The 20361-nt window shown below is 47.6% G+C and overlaps 3 protein-coding genes across 6 annotated transcripts in view; 1 reads left to right on the top strand and 2 right to left on the bottom strand.

Annotated features, from left to right (window-relative positions):
* The window catches only part of LOC125948076 (ecdysone-induced protein 74EF), a 29857-nt gene extending 17729 nt beyond the window's left edge, over positions 1-12128 (bottom strand). Inside the window, exons 1-4 of one of the 4 annotated variants that reach the window (XM_049673753.1) lie at positions 10698-12128; positions 5234-5340; positions 3290-3363; positions 3079-3198 (exon numbers count right to left, since the gene is read on the bottom strand). In XM_049673753.1, coding sequence (XP_049529710.1) covers positions 3079-3198; positions 3290-3363; positions 5234-5340; positions 10698-11149 — 753 coding nt within the window. In that variant the 5' untranslated portion in view covers positions 11150-12128. Of the gene's footprint in view, positions 1-3078; positions 3199-3289; positions 3364-3549; positions 4830-5233; positions 5341-6716; positions 6840-6897; positions 8707-10697 lie in introns of those variants that run through there. The other 3 variants (XM_049673754.1, XM_049673755.1, XM_049673756.1) reach the window with 3 other exon arrangements.
* A 103-nt stretch (positions 12129-12231) lies between these two features.
* LOC125948095 (RIP-like protein) lies at positions 12232-13316 on the bottom strand. The gene is made up of 2 exons (XM_049673786.1): positions 13100-13316; positions 12232-13016 (listed from the first exon to the last, which is right to left on the bottom strand). Exons 1-2 carry the CDS (start codon positions 13220-13222, stop codon positions 12519-12521), a joined length of 621 nt encoding a protein of 206 aa, XP_049529743.1. The 5' UTR covers positions 13223-13316; the 3' UTR covers positions 12232-12518.
* A 1747-nt stretch (positions 13317-15063) lies between these two features.
* LOC125948073 (ATP-binding cassette sub-family C member Sur) overlaps positions 15064-20361 on the top strand; it is a 43542-nt gene continuing 38244 nt past the window's right edge. The window contains exons 1-2 of the mRNA XM_049673750.1: positions 15064-15097; positions 18489-19167. Of these exons, the coding sequence (XP_049529707.1) occupies positions 18992-19167 (176 nt within the window). The 5' untranslated portion in view covers positions 15064-15097; positions 18489-18991. The remainder of the gene's footprint in view (positions 15098-18488; positions 19168-20361) is intronic.

The following is a 20361-nucleotide window of genomic DNA, read 5'->3' as shown; positions in this document are numbered from 1 at the left end:
TAATGACGCAATCAGTATGATGGATAGGCCTGCAAATATAATTAACTGGATAATGTATCAAGTGTGGCAAATGCAATATGCCCTTCTTAGTTACTTGACTATTTCGGCATGTCGAGATGCTTCCATACAGGTAATCTACCCTATCGACATGGATAAAAACATGAACCAATGTCCTGCTGTCGGTTTGTAAGAATAATGTAACTTGACACAGGTTTACACATTGTACAAGAAAAAACGTGATATTCCAGTGCTATTGGCAAGAGTTTCTAAGATTGATACTATTGATCAATTCGCAAACAGGTAGAAGAAACGGCTCGCTGTACGCGCTATTTCGATGACTATCGCCTGCAGAATACACGAGCAGCAAAGCAGGTCCAAAAGTTCCTTCTGAAGAATTTGCATCAAAAAAAGAAATTCTCCGCCTGCGGATTCTTCGACATTGACAACACAGTGATCTACATGGTGGGTATTACGAAGTAATTCTTCATTCTCAAACTATATCCTACATACTCTTCCAATTACGTTTTTTTGGGCAGGTTTTCAGCTCGATCGTCACGTACTTAGTTATACTAATTCAGTTCAAGCAACTGGAGAACGACCTTACGCAACCTGGGGCCTACAATGGAACAGCAAATGGTACAACTGTAGCTCCTTAGAACCACATCGTTCAGCACCAGGATACGATTAACCATGAAACTAGTATTCTTAATATTATTCGTAAATTTCATGGAAGCATGTCTTATTTTTTGGAAAATAAATGTTGCTTTTGATGTCAAACTACTGGTTGCCAAAAATCTATTGTGGAATAAATCGTTAATTGTGTGTTCAGAATGCCAAAGTTTTTTTTTCGTTTGACCGTTATTAGCCTACCAGAGCCGATGAACTTTCATTTCATACGTATGGTACCATGGCATCGGCTGTATGCCGCATGCTGTTGCAGACCAATTAATTTGCTTTCGGTTGTCAGCTGTTGATGGTTAAGGATATCAAATATTCATATGGACACACGAGCGTTAGAGCGTTGACATAAGCCTGGAACTCTAGCCGTCAGCAAACAATTTCAATTAACGCAATTAAGTATGGCTTCTCGTAAAAGGCGTTGTCGCACATCTCGTCCCATTCAGTTTGAGCCTTGTGAATCCTTACAACGGTCGAAAAGCGAGCAAACGGTCCCAACGACAGGATGTCTAGTTACTACCAACGTCACAGCCGGTTTTTCCAGTTTTGTTCATTCGTATATCTGGTTCCTTGTAGCTACAACCCGCGAACGGATCGGTTTGAGGAGACACTCAGCAACAGGATTCGGTTTGCCATCTTTATCGCTCAGGCAATACCGTTCTGGTTTTACGATCTCAAACTTACGACCAGCATGTACCTGGAAACCATTACACCCATCATGGTGACAGTCGGTACCATCGAGATCATCGTATACGTGTCGATCATCGGCTGCACCCTGCTTAACGCATACTGTAAACGGCACCATATTGCAAAACTAATGAACGTGTTGTTTCGGAGCGATTGGTTGTTGGATCAGTACGATACGATCGAACGTCGGTACGATCAGAACCAAACCATAACGCTCGTCTTACTGGGCCTGATCATCTTTTCGTGTGTAAATCTTTACTTCATCCGGGAAACCCTTGTTTGGACGCTAACCTTGAACATGACGGTGAAAATGTTTGGCGTATCCCTGCTCACTTTGGAGTACCGTATCTTCGTGAGTGCGATCGCGATGCGAATGGAACAACTGAAGCAGCTGCTCGAGGTACACCGTAACGGTCATCTGCGAGACTTTATTTCTCGCTACGACTTATATGCCGACCAAATTCGCCTGGTCGATCGGTGTTTCTCGTTTCCAATTACGGTGGTGCTACTATTGGTGCTGCTGGAGCTAGTGTATCTAGTATTCGATTGTTACACCATTCTGGAGGGAAGAGGTTTTCAGGTGGGTGTAGATAAATCCTACTCCCAATGGCTGATGCGGCAGACCTGGCAAATGATTTACGCGGGAGTGCTTCTGCTGATAGCTAATGCTTGCCAACGTGCGAAAAAGAAGGTAAGCTACGACCGGTTCAGTCTAAGGTACTCCCCGCTAATCGCTTTGTTGGACAGGCTGATGAGACAGCTCTCTGCACGAAGCGTTTGGACGACTATCGGCTAACGCAGACGGGCACGACAAAGCAACTGCGACACTTTCTGCTTCATACTCTTGAACGCAATACGAGTTTCTCGGCATGTGGCTTTTTCGACATCGACTACCGTATGCTGCAGATGGTGTGTTAATTTAGCCACTCGATTAGAGGAGTTTGAATGATTCTTAACCGCTTTCCAGTTTTCCAGTTCGATCGTCACTTACATGGTAATACTAATACAGTTCCAGCAGATGGATACCAACTCTCAATGAAGAGCACCGCGATAAGACGGATCAGGAGGAATCACGCAAAGCTAAAACAAAATGTAAAGTCTACCCCACAAATTGCATATTTTTTTTTACATCAAAACATCACTATATAAATAAAACCTGTTCAGTAACGTTAGGGATTCCAGGAAAAAGAATGATAAATCTCTTAGAAATGGAGCATGGTAAGCATGATAATCTTCTGTCTTATCCATGAAAAATGAAACAATTAATCGTATTTTCATCGTATCACCATTCAAGGTCAAGGTATTCCAGGCACCCCAAACACCAGAAACCTGTTATCATTGCGTAGCGTGATGTAACAATTTGCGCGTACAAAATCGTACGCAGGCGAAACCCAAGGCCACGCCTCAGCGGGAACAGTACGCAACACATCACCCGATATAGTTCGCCGTTCAGGCGGGAAACGTGCCCAAGATTGGTGATCGTTTATGAATGGTGAAGGGTCGGAAACCAGTGACGAGGTACGGGAGACAAAGAGATAAGATTTTTGCCAATGTGCGTACGGTATCGAGGAGAGGCGGTTCGACACATAGGCACACGTCGAATTTTGCCTTTCTGCCAACTCAGCCCATAATTGTTAACCGAAACGAAAGCAAACTGAGTTATTGAAATAAGATAAACTTGATGATTGCCCTCAACCGGGGGCTCGTACTTACCGTATCGACAATGTTCGTTGCGCCTAATGCTTTATTAACGTTAAATCTTCGCCATTTCTTGTACTCCGCTTTGATTACGTTACACTTCCGCTTCCAGTACTTGCCTTCAAGTAGAATGGCCTAGCAATGACAAGAGGTAGAGAGAAGGAGAATATTTATTTGTATCCAAATGCGATAAATTAAATTGATCGCAGGAGATCGTACGGCTTACCTGCGGAGTATTATGTACGTCTACGTCTAGAGGGGATGCAAACTGACAGACTAGAGTTTTCCGTTTCATGATAACTGTAATTCAAAGCAAATGGAATAATATTTGTATCAGTTAGTGGGGAAAGGATGGTGAAGTCATTTTATAGAATTCAAATCCGTTACTCGAATTCGAGTCACAAATATACTGGGATTCCCCAGTTAAAAGTGCGGTAGGTTAGAATGCCTCCAACCCCAATAAATCCAAACGGACGTAATATTTACCAAACGGAAGCGTCTCTTCTGGCTCTTCTTGTATCGGGTGCGTCGGAGGACGCAAAATTCAGGAATTCGTTTGCCCATCTTCAGAACCATGTGTGAAGCTAACTCGAACCGAGCCAGCAGAAGCTGTCTATTGTCAGAAATACCTCCCCACGGGAGGTGACTCAATACTTTCTCGACAAACTCGTCACGCCAAAGTCCAGTGCAAACGCTTGGTCAGCGGCTGTAGTCACTAGCAGATCGTCTAACTCAGCACCAACAACCCAGCGTCACCACGCACCCCTCCAGCGACACTGGTGATGAGTTGGCTTTTTCACAATGCAATCTGTGGCGTTAGGATACAGAAACTAGCAAAACCCAAACCGAACTCTCAACTCCACGATCGCCGATAGCGATGCTGCTAGCTTTCACGCATCCACACCACCACCACCTGTGGCTAGCTAGTAGCTTATTTGCCAAAAATCACCGAAAACAACGAACAACCCACACAAGAAGGAACAAACACGCTAATGGCAGCCGAGATTTTGGTCGAACGCAAACTGAACTGAACGTATGGTCCCGTGTGAGCAGCGGAAAGGTCTGGATGACTGACTGACTGAATCGCTACTACTACTGCGCCTAGGACGAAGAAGTCTTTGTGGCAGCACGGTGGGTTCACGGTCAGGTCCAGCGATCCAGTGGAACAGAAACGAAGGGGAGTGCTTTTGATAACAAAGATTGCTCTACTATTGCTCGTAGCGGCATCCACCACCAACTCGCTCCCGACACTGGCACCTCCAATCGGACGTTCATCTATCATGGAAAATCCTCGTCTTACCCCTGGCACCCTCCATCATTCATTCCCGCTTGCTAACGGACACTCTAGCAACGCTACAAGGTGTACAGTACCGCTCCCACGAACTGGTGGTTGCCGTGCCCGCTACAACAATGTCGCTCGCCTGGTACAGAGGTTCATACCACCACCACAATCACTCCGATTCCTCCGGTCGCTGTGACTGTCGTTGATTATTTGGTCACTTCTTATCAGTGGGTATGAGAGCCTCTCTACTGGGAGTATATTGGGCTCGGCCAGACAGTTGTTCTGGCGTTTGGCGAGAAAGTTCCCGAGGAAGCGCATAGGAAGGTTCTTGCACTTCCCGGACTGCGGCTGTGTTTTGCAGATGGAAACATTCGAGGGAAAACATTTCAAGACTATTTCAGGAACACCGCACTAAAGTAAAGGCAGCTCAGCTTGCAGAAGCTTCTTATCAACCAGGTAAATAAACGACGATCCCCAGACCACATTCGTCGGACATACAGTCTCAAGAAACGTAACATCATGCCGGGTTCCTACTGATAAGGGCAAACAGTATGAACCCCTTCCTCCCATACTAAGGAAGCAGTAGGACTTTCCAGTGGACCAATTGAGCGGGATTAAGAAATCAGCACGATTGTGGTGTCACGCGATGTATTTCACATGCAGTTGTCGCCTCATCGCGTAACAGCTACGAGTTCTACTGTTAATCAAACTGTATTCGCCGATGGTGACATACCATCGCAGGGAAGGTAATCGACTTTTAGCTTATTATTATGTATTACCAATACGGCTAGACACGGGATCTAAGTTCTACCACAATCGGGGGACTCCTACCGTGGCCACTCAGTTGATCTTAGAACTATGGAACATAAAGGACAAGGCAAGACTTACATTGCATGTGCCAGCAGCGCCAGATAACATTGTTGAGCCGGATCTTTTCCTTCCAGCGCAAACGGATGCCTTTGAACGGGTTCCATTTCGGAGACGTCAGTTTTTGTCTGAAAGGAAAGAGACAGAGAGAGATAGGGGGAGAGAGAGAGAGGTTTTAAGCAGCTGTTATCACTTTGCGACGAAAAGGTTGATCGCGCAAGAACCCACGTTCGCTGGTAATTCAAACATTAATTCGAGTAAGACTAGTAGAGTACGTTTGGATCCCTAATTTTCGCTTTGTTTCGGATAGTTGCTTCAGGACTAATCAGGGTTACAATTTTAAGTCATGTAAGCATAGTAGATATGTGATTGGATGAGTGTAAAGTGAACTGGTAACAAGACACGTTCTTGCATGATATATGAGGGGTCTTCCATTCGGCTAGACTGTGTAAAATGATTGGACAAACACACCAGGTGAGGCGCGTCTCCGACTCAATGAAGCCGGCTATTTCACCATATTACGATAAAAAGCAGCAAATAGAAAGGCAGACCGCCTAGTGCTTGTCGTCGGCGTTAATGATAAGGAGATGTTAAATGGAGCCCCCACCCGTCACCAAAAACAGACGAAAAAATTGGCCAGCATTATGACGAAATGCCACCCCGTCAGCTAGCCAGTAAAGCGTCGCCAGACGCACACGCGGCTTGTTCCCATCGGGTACACGCGACGCACCAAACCAATTAGCAACAGCGGCCGAGCGCGGGGTTTGGCGGGTTGTGTTGCGAGGCTCCATCCTTCTGTAAAAATACTGCGCATAGCAATAACAACTTTATCGTCTATGCACACCCTATCCGATGACCAGAGTTCCGATGTTTTTTGGCGGCGTGGTATGCAATACATTTGGCAAACACAATCGACGAGTTAATATTACTGCGTTAGCTTGTCGAGCCGATTATGGAACCATGATTGTGACACGCCTTGATTCCATGACTACTTACTCAGCCTTTGGGTTTGTAGTCCATCGCACACTCAAAGGACGACGGCGGGCTTATATAGTGGGGAGCTTTATCGGTAAGATAGGGATATAGAAACGAGCAACCTGAGCTTGAGGATACTCTTGCAGAGTACGCCTAGATTTATGCCGGCGATGCTTTTAAATTTCAAAGTAAGTTTCTACTAAAACGATCAAAGAGTTTGTAGAACAATATGAACAAATATTTGTTGTAAAGATAACGCTGGCCCCGTTTTTTTTGTGATAACAAAAATCAAATCATTAGGGTAAAAAATATGTGGAATGAAAGTTTTGATTATTCTTAATACCATTATAAAAAATATAGAATTAGTTTCGTGAAAAGAGCACAAGGATCTTTTTTCACATTATTTTGAACAAATGAAATGGTTCGCACGAGCGGAAAAAAGAACAACAGATTTCCAGTTTCACAATAACCACCACACAAACTTATGTAATACCCCCTTAAGGGCGAGCCGTATGTTTCACAGAATTACCTTATGCTCATAAAAAATCACAGTAGCAAGCATAATCAAATCTTAATGGTTCCGTAAACAGTGCACAAATGGGCTTGTTTGGGGCGAATATATTAAAAAAAGGATTAGTTTCGAAGGCCACTTTGATCACAGAGTCACGCGCATCACACGCGCATGATAAAACGTGATTGCCAATTTGTACCTTCCATGATCAGCACATCCATCAATGATAAACTTCCAGTCGCAGCGGAGCACGAGATGTTGTTGACGAGACGACGCAGTGGACGCAGTGGTCGAAACCATCACGATCGTCTCATCGTTAAGCCAAGCCCACAACATCGCAGAGGACAGGCCCCCCGGATCGAACAGCGAACGCAGTAACACCATCTCCTTCTCTATAACCCCCTTTTGGGGGTGTGTGCTTTAAAGTGGCTGCATCCGTCCACCGTCAGATGCACAACACAACTCAAGCACAGCCCCGCGCACGACGAGTTGTAGCTGTTTTAAAGTGTATTGGTTACCTTCTCGGTCAGTGCATGGTGCACTTGGCACGGAACGAAACAGTAACCACCCTTCCTTCTCCCGCTAGTGCACATCTTTGTTTGTGGAGTGGATGGCGTCGTTGTGGTGGTGGCTTTTTCAGGCAATTCACCTTAGTCTCCTACCATTGGTTCAGTCTCTTACCATCGGAGCACCGCGTTTGCCAAAACAAACAGCGTCACACCCGTGACTCTCGACCTGGTGATCGTTTAGGCGCCGTACGCGGCGACCGCGCGCACGCCCTGCCCTACCGGCTACGTCGCTTCCATCGGAAGACTTCGGTACGAGGCGGAAGCATCGTACGGTGCACTAGATCGTGTCATGGCGCGAAACTACTCCCGCTAGAGCCGCTCGATTCAGTGATTAGCTGCGTAGTAATTCCTTCTACTATGACGCATTTTCTCCAGCCAACGGTACTGCAATGGCGTTTGAATGATTGGCGCATTCACACAACTCGACGTACTGAGTAGCGAGCGTTCTGTCTGAAGAATGCGGCCGTCATGGTAGTATTTGCATTTTTATCTTTATGGAGAATTCACTGTTGTTTATAGTGGTTTGGCATTTCGTATGAGGAATCTCATCAGTTTTAGATAACTGTTCTCAAAATAAAGTATAAGCGTGAAGCGAAAGATTTAGCGCGAAAATATATTTACTCAAAGATTATTTGAACAACATAGTCATGATAAGTTTATGGTGTAAGTAAAGAGTTTAATATCTGTGACAAAATGTATCTGAAATGTATTTTAGCCAGAATAGGCCAAACAGAGTAAGAATACCAGGCTATAAGGCGAGATAGACAATTGTATGATAAAATACTTGTTTCATCATACGCCTAGGAAATAGCACAATAAACAAAGTAAATTCTCTCAAACTGGCACACGATCGCCCGGACAAAAGCGGTGCAAGTGAGATTCGCCTTCATTCGCGGGCATCAGCTGTTGTTTGTTAGTGCGATCTACAGCGGGATCGAACCGATCCGAACTGGTTATGAAAAGCGGCGAAGAAAAAAAAAATCTCCGAATTCAAGTCTACACACCAAACAAATCGCACGTATGATGGCCACGAACGCACCGGAAACGGGACCGGAGAGGAGTGTTGGACAGATGCTAAAAATATCAGAACCATTACGACCCACACCATCGGCGGCGTGATCGTATGTGCGATATTTTTGTCTGACATGGCAAAAATATCTGCAAAATTATCCGACGCCACTATGCCAGTAGAGGTAGATTGACAGGTCAATGTGGCTATCGGAAAGTAGTAATAGCGTGATGCAGATGGGGCCTCTGGGTGGCAGGAGCAAAATATGATTATGACATCATCAAGATCGAGACAACGCTGTACCGAGTCTGTACACGACCATTTCGGCTGGTAACAGTACTACTGACACCACCAAGTATCAAGCACTTGCCTAGGCGTCTTCTCTTGCACACTTCAGAACGTGAGCTAGCGGAAAGTACTGAGCAGAGGAGTGGTCACGCAGATTCCGCTCTCACTCTTGACTCTAAAAATATATCCAAACCCGCTGGGAGGCGTTTGCTCACGCGAATGCGTCCGTATTTTGCGCGCCAAATGCAATACACATAGTGGACTGGAGGTGTGCTGACCGACGAAGAGGCTGATCATTGTAGGGCGCTACGACGCATTTTAGCGTCCACTGATCGCCAATCGCCGATCATTGCAAGGGAATCGAGGGGTTTACCGCGTGGAACGACACAACAGAAACATTCCCAGAACTACCGGGGATGGTGTAGCGGAATGAATGGTTGTTATGCACGCTGGCAGCTTGGTCCCAAAACAGACAAACAACGCTGCTAGCGTCCATCGGCTCCAATTCCGGCTTCCAGTGTTCGCGAAATAAACCAAGCGATTGCCCGACGATTGCTGCAAGAACTGATACGCGATGATCGCTCATTTGCGATCGATCGCGACGCGGACTTTCGACTGCAACCGAGCCCTAACAACAAACGTCTCCGGGTCAGGATTATATACGATTGCCATGGATCCGAGGAGAGCGAATCGAGGAGAGCGAAGGTTGCCTCGGTTTCGTCGGCTTGATAAGCCAAATGGGTGGGAATGCTTTTGTCCAGGGCCAAAGCGATGAAAAAAAAAACCATTATGAGCAGCAACATACCCTCATCGATGATGCAATGGCACGCACCAGCTGTGTGATAGAGCGTCTGGGTTACTTCGTTGGTCTGGGTTCCATCACCCGCCGGACCTCGAAACAGCTGAGCCGTCTAGCACTGGCTGGCAGCAGCCAAAGACAGAGGGCTCCCGTGTTGTGTTATAATAAGCTCGTAGCTTTCTGGAGGATGGTCTACAAGAGGTACATCACAGGCCGCTCACGAATCCAGGAGCAGCCATTCTAGCACAAGAGAAAGAGGGTAGTGGTTTGTCTGGAGGACGGAGGAAAAGGTTATCGGTGCGAGACACTAACGACTGTGTCTGTATGTTACTAATGCGATGTGCTGTTTGTGGCTCCTTCGTGTTGTTCTCTTATCAGCAAGCGCGACGTGTTTGGTTTGAACTTGGGACAAGACCGCTTAGAACACCGCTATCTTTTACCTTAACGGAAGATCTCGGGTAGTGGATGGAATATTACATCTTCTGCCCATTCAGCGTACATTTAATTGAGCCTTTGGTGAGTCGTTAGCTAGAAATGGGTGTCTCGGTTCGATGACGATCGCGGTCTTTAAGTTGAAGGTCAATCTATGAAGCGAATGTCTCTAAAGCGTGCTCTATTTCGCAGTTTCCGGGAACGCAACATTGGCTTGTCCTACAGGACGACCTCTGAACGTCGTTTCCCTCCGAACGCGCACCGTTCCTCAATCATCGACAATCGCAAACAAACGATTGAAAGATGATTAGAAATGATTTGCACAAGATTCGCGCGCTGCGAAGTGCAACACATGTCTGAGCATCACATGTGGCTTGAAACGCGCCCGGACGCAGTGCGACACCGACGTCGTCCCGGCCTGTAATGCTTGCAACCGTGGGCGACGCTGGCGGGCATTATCAACGAGTTTAGCGCGCGTTATCAGTGTGTGCGCGCGCTCGCTGTGGTGCTCTTTGTTTTGGGCTCGCCAGCTCGTTGAAGATTCGTTTGCCCGATTAGCCCCCGCTCTGCTGCGATGCGTACCGTTCGTTGGCCGCGGACACATTGCTCACCGGCTTACCGCTGGACGGGGTTGTAACAGATCACCACGTTTTGTGGCTCGGTTCTGTTGCCCTCTACCTCAAACGAGCGTCCGCGCCCTGATAAGAGCGAAGAAGGGAGTGTTGTCCGGCGCCGGCAGAGTCATCATCACCAATCGAGGTTCGTCGATTGTTGGGCGGGTGGTGTATTATCAGCCTTTGCCTTGCGGACGGTACATGCGTGCGAGTCGTATTGTAGGGGCCCCTCTTGCGAGAAATTGGAGGGAACATTCCGGAAGGTCAATTGCCGGATGGAACACTTACGTGTAGGTAACGTTGAGCGTGTTGAACACCGTCGACAGATCCGTATCAATCTCCACCTGTGAGACGGTTGATCGCGAACTAAGATGCAGCGGCCGCGGCACATACCGGGCGAGTTGGTTAGACTCGCGTGGTAAAGCGGTGGCATTGGTGCTACTGCACGCACCGGTACTGTCCGATCCGAGCGGAACCAGTGCTCTGATATTCGCAGGCCTATCCTCGGACACGATACCGCCTGTTGCAGATGGCAGGAGTACGGCATCTGACGAGATTAGACTCGGTTTCACATCTTCCGCATCGATCTGCATGCCCAGATCATCGTCGTCATCTTCGGCACCTTCGGTTTCAAAGTGTGACACCATAAACTGGCCGGAGTGAATAGTCTCACCGCACCGCTTCCGTTCTTCCGCACCGGTACCATCACGATCCATCTTTGTCGTTGGTCCTGGTGTCATCGTGGTATACTGATTTGGGTTTCTTCTCCTGACTGACCGAAGGAGAGGCTGATGCTGCGGGTAATCTAGATGTACGGTTGGCCACAGTCGGGTCTGTCCCTTCACAATTCCCGTGGTTAGGTTCGAAAACAATTCATCAACACGTAGGTCACACACGATCGATCGATCGGCCACTACACTTTACGGCTGAAAATTGGCTGCCGCTCTTGGACGACACCACACTACTGCTTCAGCTCTATCACAGATGATTAATCACGGGCACAAACGCCACAAAGCTTGCTGCGAACGACACGCACGAATTGGAGCACAGACAAACACTAGCGGCTACTAATGCACCCCCAAAATGCAGGTAATGTACCAGAAGGACTTTCTCCTACCGACCATCGTCGTGAGCTCTGGGAGCGACGGGAAACTGAAAACACTATCGCGTGGCCGCGGTCTGGCCGAATTAAAACAAACAAGCTCTTGAGACTCGAGAGCCCGAACGCACAATCATCATCGTCCACACCTTCTCACCCCCGCTCTAGTGACGACGTTGGCCAGCGTTCTGCTGTTGCTGATGCTGGTTGTCTCGTTATCTGCGGGAGTGTTTCGTTTTGGGGCTGCTGCACGCCGCGAGAGAGCACAAATGTTTCCGGAACTATGATGAGGGGGTAATCAGTTGCTAATGCGAGGACTGAGGCACAGTTTGAACCTTCGATTAAGTTCCCAAATCACTCGATAAACTTTTCTGCTGAAACCGTCTGCGATACACCTGCATCACGATCGGGCACACACGCGCACACACGTGCACACACCTAATAGCTCTTCCTCGTCGTGCCACGATCCGTGCGTGCGGAAGCCAGGAGACGGGGAAACGATCGGTACGGCAACAGGACGAGCGTGGGGAACTCCACCAGGACACTCCACATTCCGTGCGCGCTGCGGATGTCGCGGAATTTCACGAATAATCCTCCATAACCTTCTCTCGAGTTCTCGCGGTCGCCAAGGCGCACACACACGGATTTTCCCACGCCCGCACAAACGCACGCAGACACAAACAGCGCAGCACTGCCCACTCAGCAAATGCCTGTGCAGCAACAACATTCGAGCAGCAAACGTAAACAAATCTACTCGAGCTGCGGAGAAAATCGGATCAGCTGTTCCAAGCCGGGAGGAAAATCTCCAAAAAAGGATTTCCGGATAATATTCGGGGCATTTTTATTGTTTTTCGTACCCCATGTCTATGAAAGCTTCCACGGGAAGTGTCGATGTGTTTACAAAACGTCTTGCAAGACGACAAGCAGTCGTTCAACGAAGATAAATTACAAAAAGGACAAAACTTGTACAATAATCACATAGCGTAACAAATAACTTTCCATGCCGTTGGTTAACACGTCAATCCTCGGTAATAATCGCAGCAGGGACAGAAGGCGTTAAGCTGTACGAACTCCTCGTCGACGATCGGTTCGGTGAAAAACTGAAGGCTGCTATCGCAGTGATCTGTGTGTTGGGCTAGGGTATCGCCGATCAGCTTGGCAAACTCGTCCGTCGTTGGTTGGTCGTATCGGAGTCTTACGCCACAATCGCACGATAGTGATTTGCAGGACTCATCTAGCTGAAGCACCCGGCGCTCGCAAATCGGACAGAACACGGAATCGGTTTCGTACGCTTCGATAAGATAGTTTTCCGATTGCTCCGCGAACAGCCACTGGTCGGCGTCCTGCATTAGTTCCTGATAGATCAGCTCCTGCAGCGCGATATCCTGCTCCAGCTCCGACAGCTGCTCGCGGACGATCGACTCGACGAATGCCTTTTCCTCCTTGGCGATGTTACGTTTCCGCAGAAACTGGTCACTACGTGCTTCCTTGATGCGGATGCGGCATTTCTAGAAATGAATGGTCGATGGTGAATCAGCGGCGTGCTGAGGTTACATTTTCCGGACTCCCGGAAATCCGCGGGGATTTTTACCTCTCGCATCAGGTCGACGAGTTTCGGGGATCCGTATTTGTAGCGCCGCGCCGCGTCCTTCGATCGCACTTTCTGCGCCACGCTCGTCCCGTGCGAGGAAGGTCCTGGGGCCATAATCTCCATGGTGGTACACTATTTTTGAGATAAAAGATATTGGAAAAACGATTTGGAAATACCCACGCAGCTACTTTGGCGCCTTTTTTATTTTTATTTTTACAAAAACGCTCAACCCGCGGAATTTATGCGTAAAACCATAAGCCGTGGCCACACGGGGCGAAAACTCTAGCGCAAACGAAAAAATTAATGCCAAAACGGTTTCGCTTAACCCTTACACGCTGTCAAACTTTTATACGTCCGCGGACTTTTTCGCTGAACCCTTGACGCTATCGAACGCTTTATTTACGAAAATGTAGGTTCTTTTCGTATTGTTTTTGCATTTTTAATATAAATATAACAGCAACAGCAACAATATCGTTAAAAACTGCAAAATTTATTCGGAAATCAACTTCAGCGGCCAAAACACAGATGAAAACAATACGTTTGACATTTCGGCATAAATTTTCGGGTTTTTACCCCTGCCACACGAAGCGAAAACATTTTGGCATTAATGTGCAAATTTGCGCGCAAATTTTCGCCCCGTGTGGCCACGGCTATATATGCTTAACCTTTAACCCTTGGGGTGTTTACTTTGTCACACGAAACGTAAACTTTTAGCATTAGCCGTGGCCACACGGGGCGAAAATTTGCGCGCAAATTTGCACATTAATGCCAAAATGTTTTCGCTTCGTGTGGCAGGGGTAAAAACCCGAAAATTTATGCCGAAATGTCAAACGTATTGTTTTCATCTGTGTTTTGGCCGCTGAAGTTGATTTCCGAATAAATTTTGCAGTTTTTAACGATTTTGTTGCTGTTGCTGTTATAGCCTGCCACAAACCGCAAGCGGCGCGTGCGGCACGTTTCGCCGGGTACGAATAGAATGTATGGGATTGTACTGGGCAACACATACCGCACGCGGACGGCGCGTACGGATCCTTGCGGACCTTGCGGCCAAATGCAAAAGTTTGCATTTTGACGCGGCGAAACGCGGCGAACCGCGGCGAAGTCCGGTGAATTTGATTTGGCAGTTGGATGTAAACAAAATGAGTGTTTGCATTGTGATCATGGAATCATGTTATTGATAATAATATGTATAGTATAATATGATAATTAATAGAAATTTAATATTTTGTTTTCGTTAACAATTCGTGTTTTCGTAAACATTGTTTGGTTTATATCGATAGGTTCAACGCTAAAACGGCCGTGCCGCGCCGCACGCACCGCATCCGGTATGTGTTGCCGCTTCATCCGCGGCGAACCGTTCCGTCCGCGCCGCAAGCTCCGCTTGCGGTTTGTGGCAGGCTTATATTTATATTAAAAATGCAAAAACAATACGAAAAGAACCTACATTTTCGTAAATAAAGCGTTCGATAGCGTCAAGGGTTCAGCGAAAAAGTCCGCGGACGTATAAAAGTTTGACAGCGTGTAAGGGTTAAGCGAAACCGTTTTGGCATTAATTTTTTCGTTTGCGCTAGAGTTTTCGCCCCGTGTGGCCACGGCTATTAATTTTTACTTTTACGCTACAGTTATCGCTTCGTCTGGCCACGGCTGATGAGCTCAACTATTGTTCGAATTCGAAAAATTCGAAAACAAATTTTCAAAATCCTCTCCTAAAACCGTTAGAGTTTTCGTTTGGAAAATTTTATTCTTTTTTTAAGTTTTTTTTTATTGTTCCAACCTGGAGGAAAACTGAAAAATTGGGAAAATTTACAAACCCTAGAAACATAGCTCAGAAAAAATATCGTCCCACCAAGCTTTGCACGATGCGCACTAATCTAATTAAAGTTGCTTCGCACCTGTTTGTCGCCCCAGGTTCGTCGCAAAATTACATTTTCCCAATGATTCAAACCCACACTTGCTATCTGACTCCGTGAGCTATTAGTTTACCTGTTGACCGCGTTGGTATGCTCGATATTAGACAATGGATCCGTTTTGGTTTTGGGCAAACAATACGTGCTAGATTGATGAGTGAGAATTTCGCGAACCGGATGTGCTAAGATAGGAGACGGCGATTATGTGTTTAAAAAGTGTATATAGGAATGGTGTCTTCCACCTTACGAAAATGTTCAAAGGCATCAGTGAATTGGATAAAAAGAGTTCCTACTAAAAATACTGAGCGATTTCTTGTGTTCGATTAGGAGAAAGTATAAAAAATGCTGTTTATTGAACCGTTAAGTTGAGGGTTTCATACTAATTAAGTGCTGTGCCACGCAAGCGTTTTGTTTTTTAAAGAAAATGGCATTTTCAGTTACATCGTTACGCGAGGCTCACGCGCCGGTCAGCTTATGGCAGCGTGTTGTGTAAATTAAAAAAAAGAAAGGAAAACAGATGGATTGCAAAACAACGTCCAGTTGCATTCGCGTGTCGGCAAAAAGTGAGGATCGCCGCCGCTCTGCTCCCATCTGTCTCGACAAAGGGCAAACGTTAGTTATTTTTAGTTCCTCCCCAGGCCCGGCCGGGCCGGGCCAGGTCAGGCCATGCTATGGCCCATAGAGCACCAAATCGTTAGATAGCACGCTGGAACCCTTAACATACGCAGTGGCGATCGCGCTGAATGGCGTCATTTTCCCGTGCACTTGTGAACCACAATCGGGGCCACGTGACGTCAGGCTGGCTGACGGTGCACTGCGATTGGATTGTGGCGCGCGCGAAGAGAAAATCTCGGTATTTCAATCTCCACTACAATTCGTTTCCCCGCGGAATTCCAGCCGCGGAAGGATGTGCTATAAATAGCGATTCTCCCAGACCTCCTCCCTGGGACCGATACTGTTGATGCATCAGAATGCATCAACGATTTTCCTCTTTTGTCTTTCCCCATCGTCCACCCACTCGCTGAGAATTGGTTGGCTGTGCACCAAGCTCTCTGTGGGCCAATCGTGTTTATCCGGGGTCCGGGGATCCTACAAAGGGATGAGGACAGGGTTACAGATGTTTCTCGTTCCGTTTGGAGTACATTCGACCGATTTCCACCTACATTCACATGGAACGACCCCTCCTGGAGTGTCCAGTGTTGAACATTATCAGAGTGCAAACAGGCCGTGCAAGGCTTTGGCCTTGTTACCGTATCCATTTCCTTCACCGCCGGGGCCATGCTCACGTTAAATACTTAATCAACACCGTAAACAACTGCTATGCTGCGAGGTTTTCCATGGTACCGTCGCTGCTACTGCTGGAAAATCTGCTTTCGCTCTCGCTAGGTAGGAGAGCAGGGATTTACGATACAAACCGATGGCCGATTCGTGACCGGTAGCCGCTCGATGCTTGATTTCCTCGTTCTCTATACTTTCACACCGGGATCTACCGGAGAGGGCACAGTAGAGTAGAGAGAAAGGACACACGGACGCGGTTGTGTTTTTCTGGGCCACTTTGCATTGCCTCGCACTCACATGCACATCCATTTAGGTCGGAAAGCTTTATTGCTCTCGCTTGTAATCTGCGAGTGAATCGGTCCGAACGGTGTTGGTTTGGAGAAACCCGATTCTCTTCGATTGGCCATCGCACCGGGGTGGTTTTGCCTGTAAATTTATGCTAATCTAATTCCCGAATTCCCCAAACCCCCTGTTCGACGATTGGAACCTGTTGGATGTGTTACTGAGGCGTGCACCATTTGAGCTGGCTGAATTCGTCTTTTCGCGAAGCATTTTCAGTTGGCACACGCTGGTCGCTGGAAAGCGTAGTATCGCTATCGAAGTGGGACCATTTTTGCTGTACAGCAAAGAGGCCGCTTGTTACCGCGGTGTTATCCAGTGAGAAACAGCAGAAAGGCCGCACATTGCATTGATTTGAGTAGAATAGCCATATGCCTCTTGTGATTTTAAAGACTCCCGTGCTCATGCTAGTCATTGATACTACCTATGAATCGGTCAATTGAGATCGTTGGCACAGATAGGATCTAAATTTCAGGAACATCGATGATGAGATACCGATGAATCAGTCTACTCCCAAGAACTCCATCCGGTCAAGAGTGAGAGATCAATTTTATTGACTCGCGGGACAGTTCCGCCAACCGAGTGTTTACCGCTTCCAAAGCACACGTCTCATGCTTGCTAAAAGTGTTGAAATTCCACCGAAACGACCCTCCATTTCCGGACCGATGGAGATGACAGCGAGAGTGTCAATTGACGTGCGGTGAAGATTATGGATTCAAAATGTGCGAGACGCGCGATTTGAGCGATGCGTCCATTATGGTGAGTGCTCATGAACAGCAGATCATCCCAAAAAAGGGGTACGGTGGAGCGGGGGAATAGTTCACATATTTGGTTTCGTTTCATGTTTAATGCGTAAACAATCTGCCCCGGCCCTGGTGGGGTGCTTCGTCACACGTGGAGCGTGTTGTCTTACCTCGCTAACACACCGCTCGTAGTTCGTCAGATTTCATTTCTCACTCGTCCTGTGGTTCGATCACTGTCCAAACTGCCAGACACACTTTTTTATGGCTCTGTCCTCTCTCCACTGCGCTCCCACCCTTTGCACCGTAATAGCGTAAATAATTTGAAAACTCGATATACCTCTCCGACAACGATGCTGCTGCTTAGCACGCTGACTGCCAGATACTATGATTAATGTGTGGTACATACCGACAATCATCGGTTGTTTAGTACACCTTGCCCACCGATCTGGGGTTGCTTCACTTGATCTACCTTCTCTGTTGGCCAGTCCGTGACTCCGGGGTGTAAATCACTGGGGTGCTTGTGAACGCAAAACACTCGCCCATAATTGACCGCCCGTGCCCGGCATGTCTGTCTCGAATTAGTCCCAAAAGTATAATGCAAACAAACATGAAGCCGGGCCGGGACCGCTTCAATCTGCGCTGTCGTCGAGCTGAGCATCGGAGCACCGAAGAAACACACATTTTTCCGTGAACGCAAACGTTTCGTTGCTTCTTTTACCCGCGACGCTCTGCCCCGATCATGCAGGGCCGGAGTCTGCAAATGATCAGTTTGTTCGCGGCTCGTCAACTTCTCTCACGACGGGGTTTTGTATCACCGAAAGGACGCGCGTTGCGAGTGTCTCTTTGGTGTTTATCCAGCGCATAGCGCATAGGTCATCCGGGGTGTGTCACGGGGTGTAAGGTCGTAGTATTGGCCAAAGTGGATAGAATTACCACGTCTTTCGTCTTCGATGGACCGAGGTTGGTTTATTTTTAAGTAAATTAGACACACCGTCTGACACGAAATCAATGTTGACAATGATGATAGCCGAGAATGCGTGAATCATTATACGAACGAAAAAATCCGAACGATCGCGCCAGTTATGATCGCTCGTTTCATCGACCGTTTTCCCGATCTTCCAGATTTTCCACGATGAAGCCAGCTCGGCTACGGGATGCGCAACCGTGAACGCGCAGGTTTAACGGTGGCCGCGACGCGAGTGTAATCCAACCGCCCGCCGACCGTGCACGCTCGCATAATGGCTTGAGCAGGATGGCGCAGTCATCATCATCGGTTCGGTACGATGAAATCTCGGCAGTTCGCGCTGTGTGCTGATCGTGAGTGAGCGTGCGTGATTTGCCAAATTCTGATTCGTGCGCGGTTCCCGTGCCGTGGCATAGTCCCGCGATCAGTCGTGATCGTTCAGTGAGTCGTGAACGAAGCGCATACATCGCGGTGCGTGCGATCCCTGCGAACCGGGGCGGGGATAGAGTGTCGTGTTTTGGGAGTGATTATGCTGGCCTATCGGTTCCGTGAAGGTTCCAAACAGTATTAACAGTGCTATCCCAAGTTGGTTAGAATGCCAGTGAAACGAAGATCGCAAGAGTGAGGAGTGAAAACGTGGAAAATCAGCATCAGCAGCACCATGGTGTGCGAGTGGAGTGAGGATGCATCGCATCGAGGGTTGCCCGTCTTCAGGTCGGATGGGGTCAGCAAGCTGCACCATTTGGCGGTGGCGTGTTTAACGGTGAACGCGCTCATGTTTGCCAGCTGCCTGGCCGTCCTCGCGTACATCGTTTGGTGGAAGCGGGCGGAGAAAAGGTGATTAGGAGGCGAGAAGGTCTCGCGGTGGCCTACAAATGCGGCTGTTTATTGTTGCTCCGGGAGTCTGCGTGTTCGCTGTGCGTGTGCGACGCTCGAGCGCGCGCGTGTGTGTTAGGGAATGGCCGTAACCGAGTAACACCACCGTGGCCAGTAGCTGTAAACAATCGGGAAATTCCGGGTGGTTGCAAATCGTTCGGTATGCCAGTGGTGTCGGTTTCGCTTGAAGATTGGAGTGGCCAGGATTGTTGCAGGAACCTTTGGTACCCTTCTTGAAGGCCGATTCGGATGGCTGTGTGTTGTAGAAGTGATTCCAAATTAATGACCAACCCTTTGGCGGCTTCCGGTTTGATCAGGTCGGCATATATGGCGAGGGGATCGTTTAATTATTTGAAAAGCGACCGAACCGTGTTGGTCGGCCGTATCGGAAAGAAGAAAGAAGTTCTTCGCCAATGATCGCTGATAGGATATGCTTCCCAGGACGTACCACATTGTTGCGTCGCGTTAGAATGTTGTGTTGCTTTTTCAAAACAGACCATAAACCGGACTCCATTGAGCGCAACGTGTGCAAGGATGGTTCCAATCAACAACATCACCAAACACACATTCACTAACACACACACATACACACGCAAGCGCACACTCTTTCATTTCTCTCTCGTTAGTTGTTAGTGTTGGGTTCCAATGAATAGGGCTCATGATGGAGCGTGTATTGACCGCATAGAAAATGTGGACGGACGAAACAGTAGCGAGTGTGGAAATCTCCTTCGTCAATGCTTAGTTCTGCCTGAGGTTCTGATTTGTTTCAAAACCACAATCGGGATTTATTGAATTGATAACTTACTTTCTACGTACTGAGGACTTACAGGAAGATGCTCAATGAAGCAGTTCGCTTTCTAGGAAGAAACAATCACAAGAGTAGGAGGATAAACATCCAGAAGATAAAATCAGAAGCCTTCTCTAGATTCAAGAGATTTCTACTTGTACAACGCTAGCAGTACTTTAGTAGTAGTTCGTATTCATCGGTATATACGCCTCCCGGTGGTTGCCGAATGGGGTGTGCATTGGCGTCGTGCCTACTAATCCCGTTTGCGCACTGTCTCTTCTACTCGAAGCAAACGGCAGGCATCGTAATCGAAGTGCATCTCATGAGGCTTGACTCACGAGAACTCGAACCCTAGCTAATATGGCGTG

This window comes from Anopheles darlingi, chromosome 2 (assembly GCF_943734745.1).
Source record: "Anopheles darlingi chromosome 2, idAnoDarlMG_H_01, whole genome shotgun sequence".
In the NCBI taxonomy this organism is placed as follows: domain Eukaryota; kingdom Metazoa; phylum Arthropoda; class Insecta; order Diptera; family Culicidae; genus Anopheles; species Anopheles darlingi.
This window is presented reverse-complemented; position numbering and strand designations above follow the sequence as displayed.

Excerpts from the sequence above, each read along its gene's own strand:
- LOC125948095 (XM_049673786.1), bottom strand. The coding sequence starts at position 13,222 with ATGGAGATTATGGCCCCAGGACCTTCCTCGCACGGGACGAGCGTGGCG. Across the intron at positions 13,017-13,099 it reads TCGTCGACCTGATGCGAGAG|AAATGCCGCATCCGCATCAA; the intron begins GTAAAAATCCCC and ends ATTCATTTCTAG.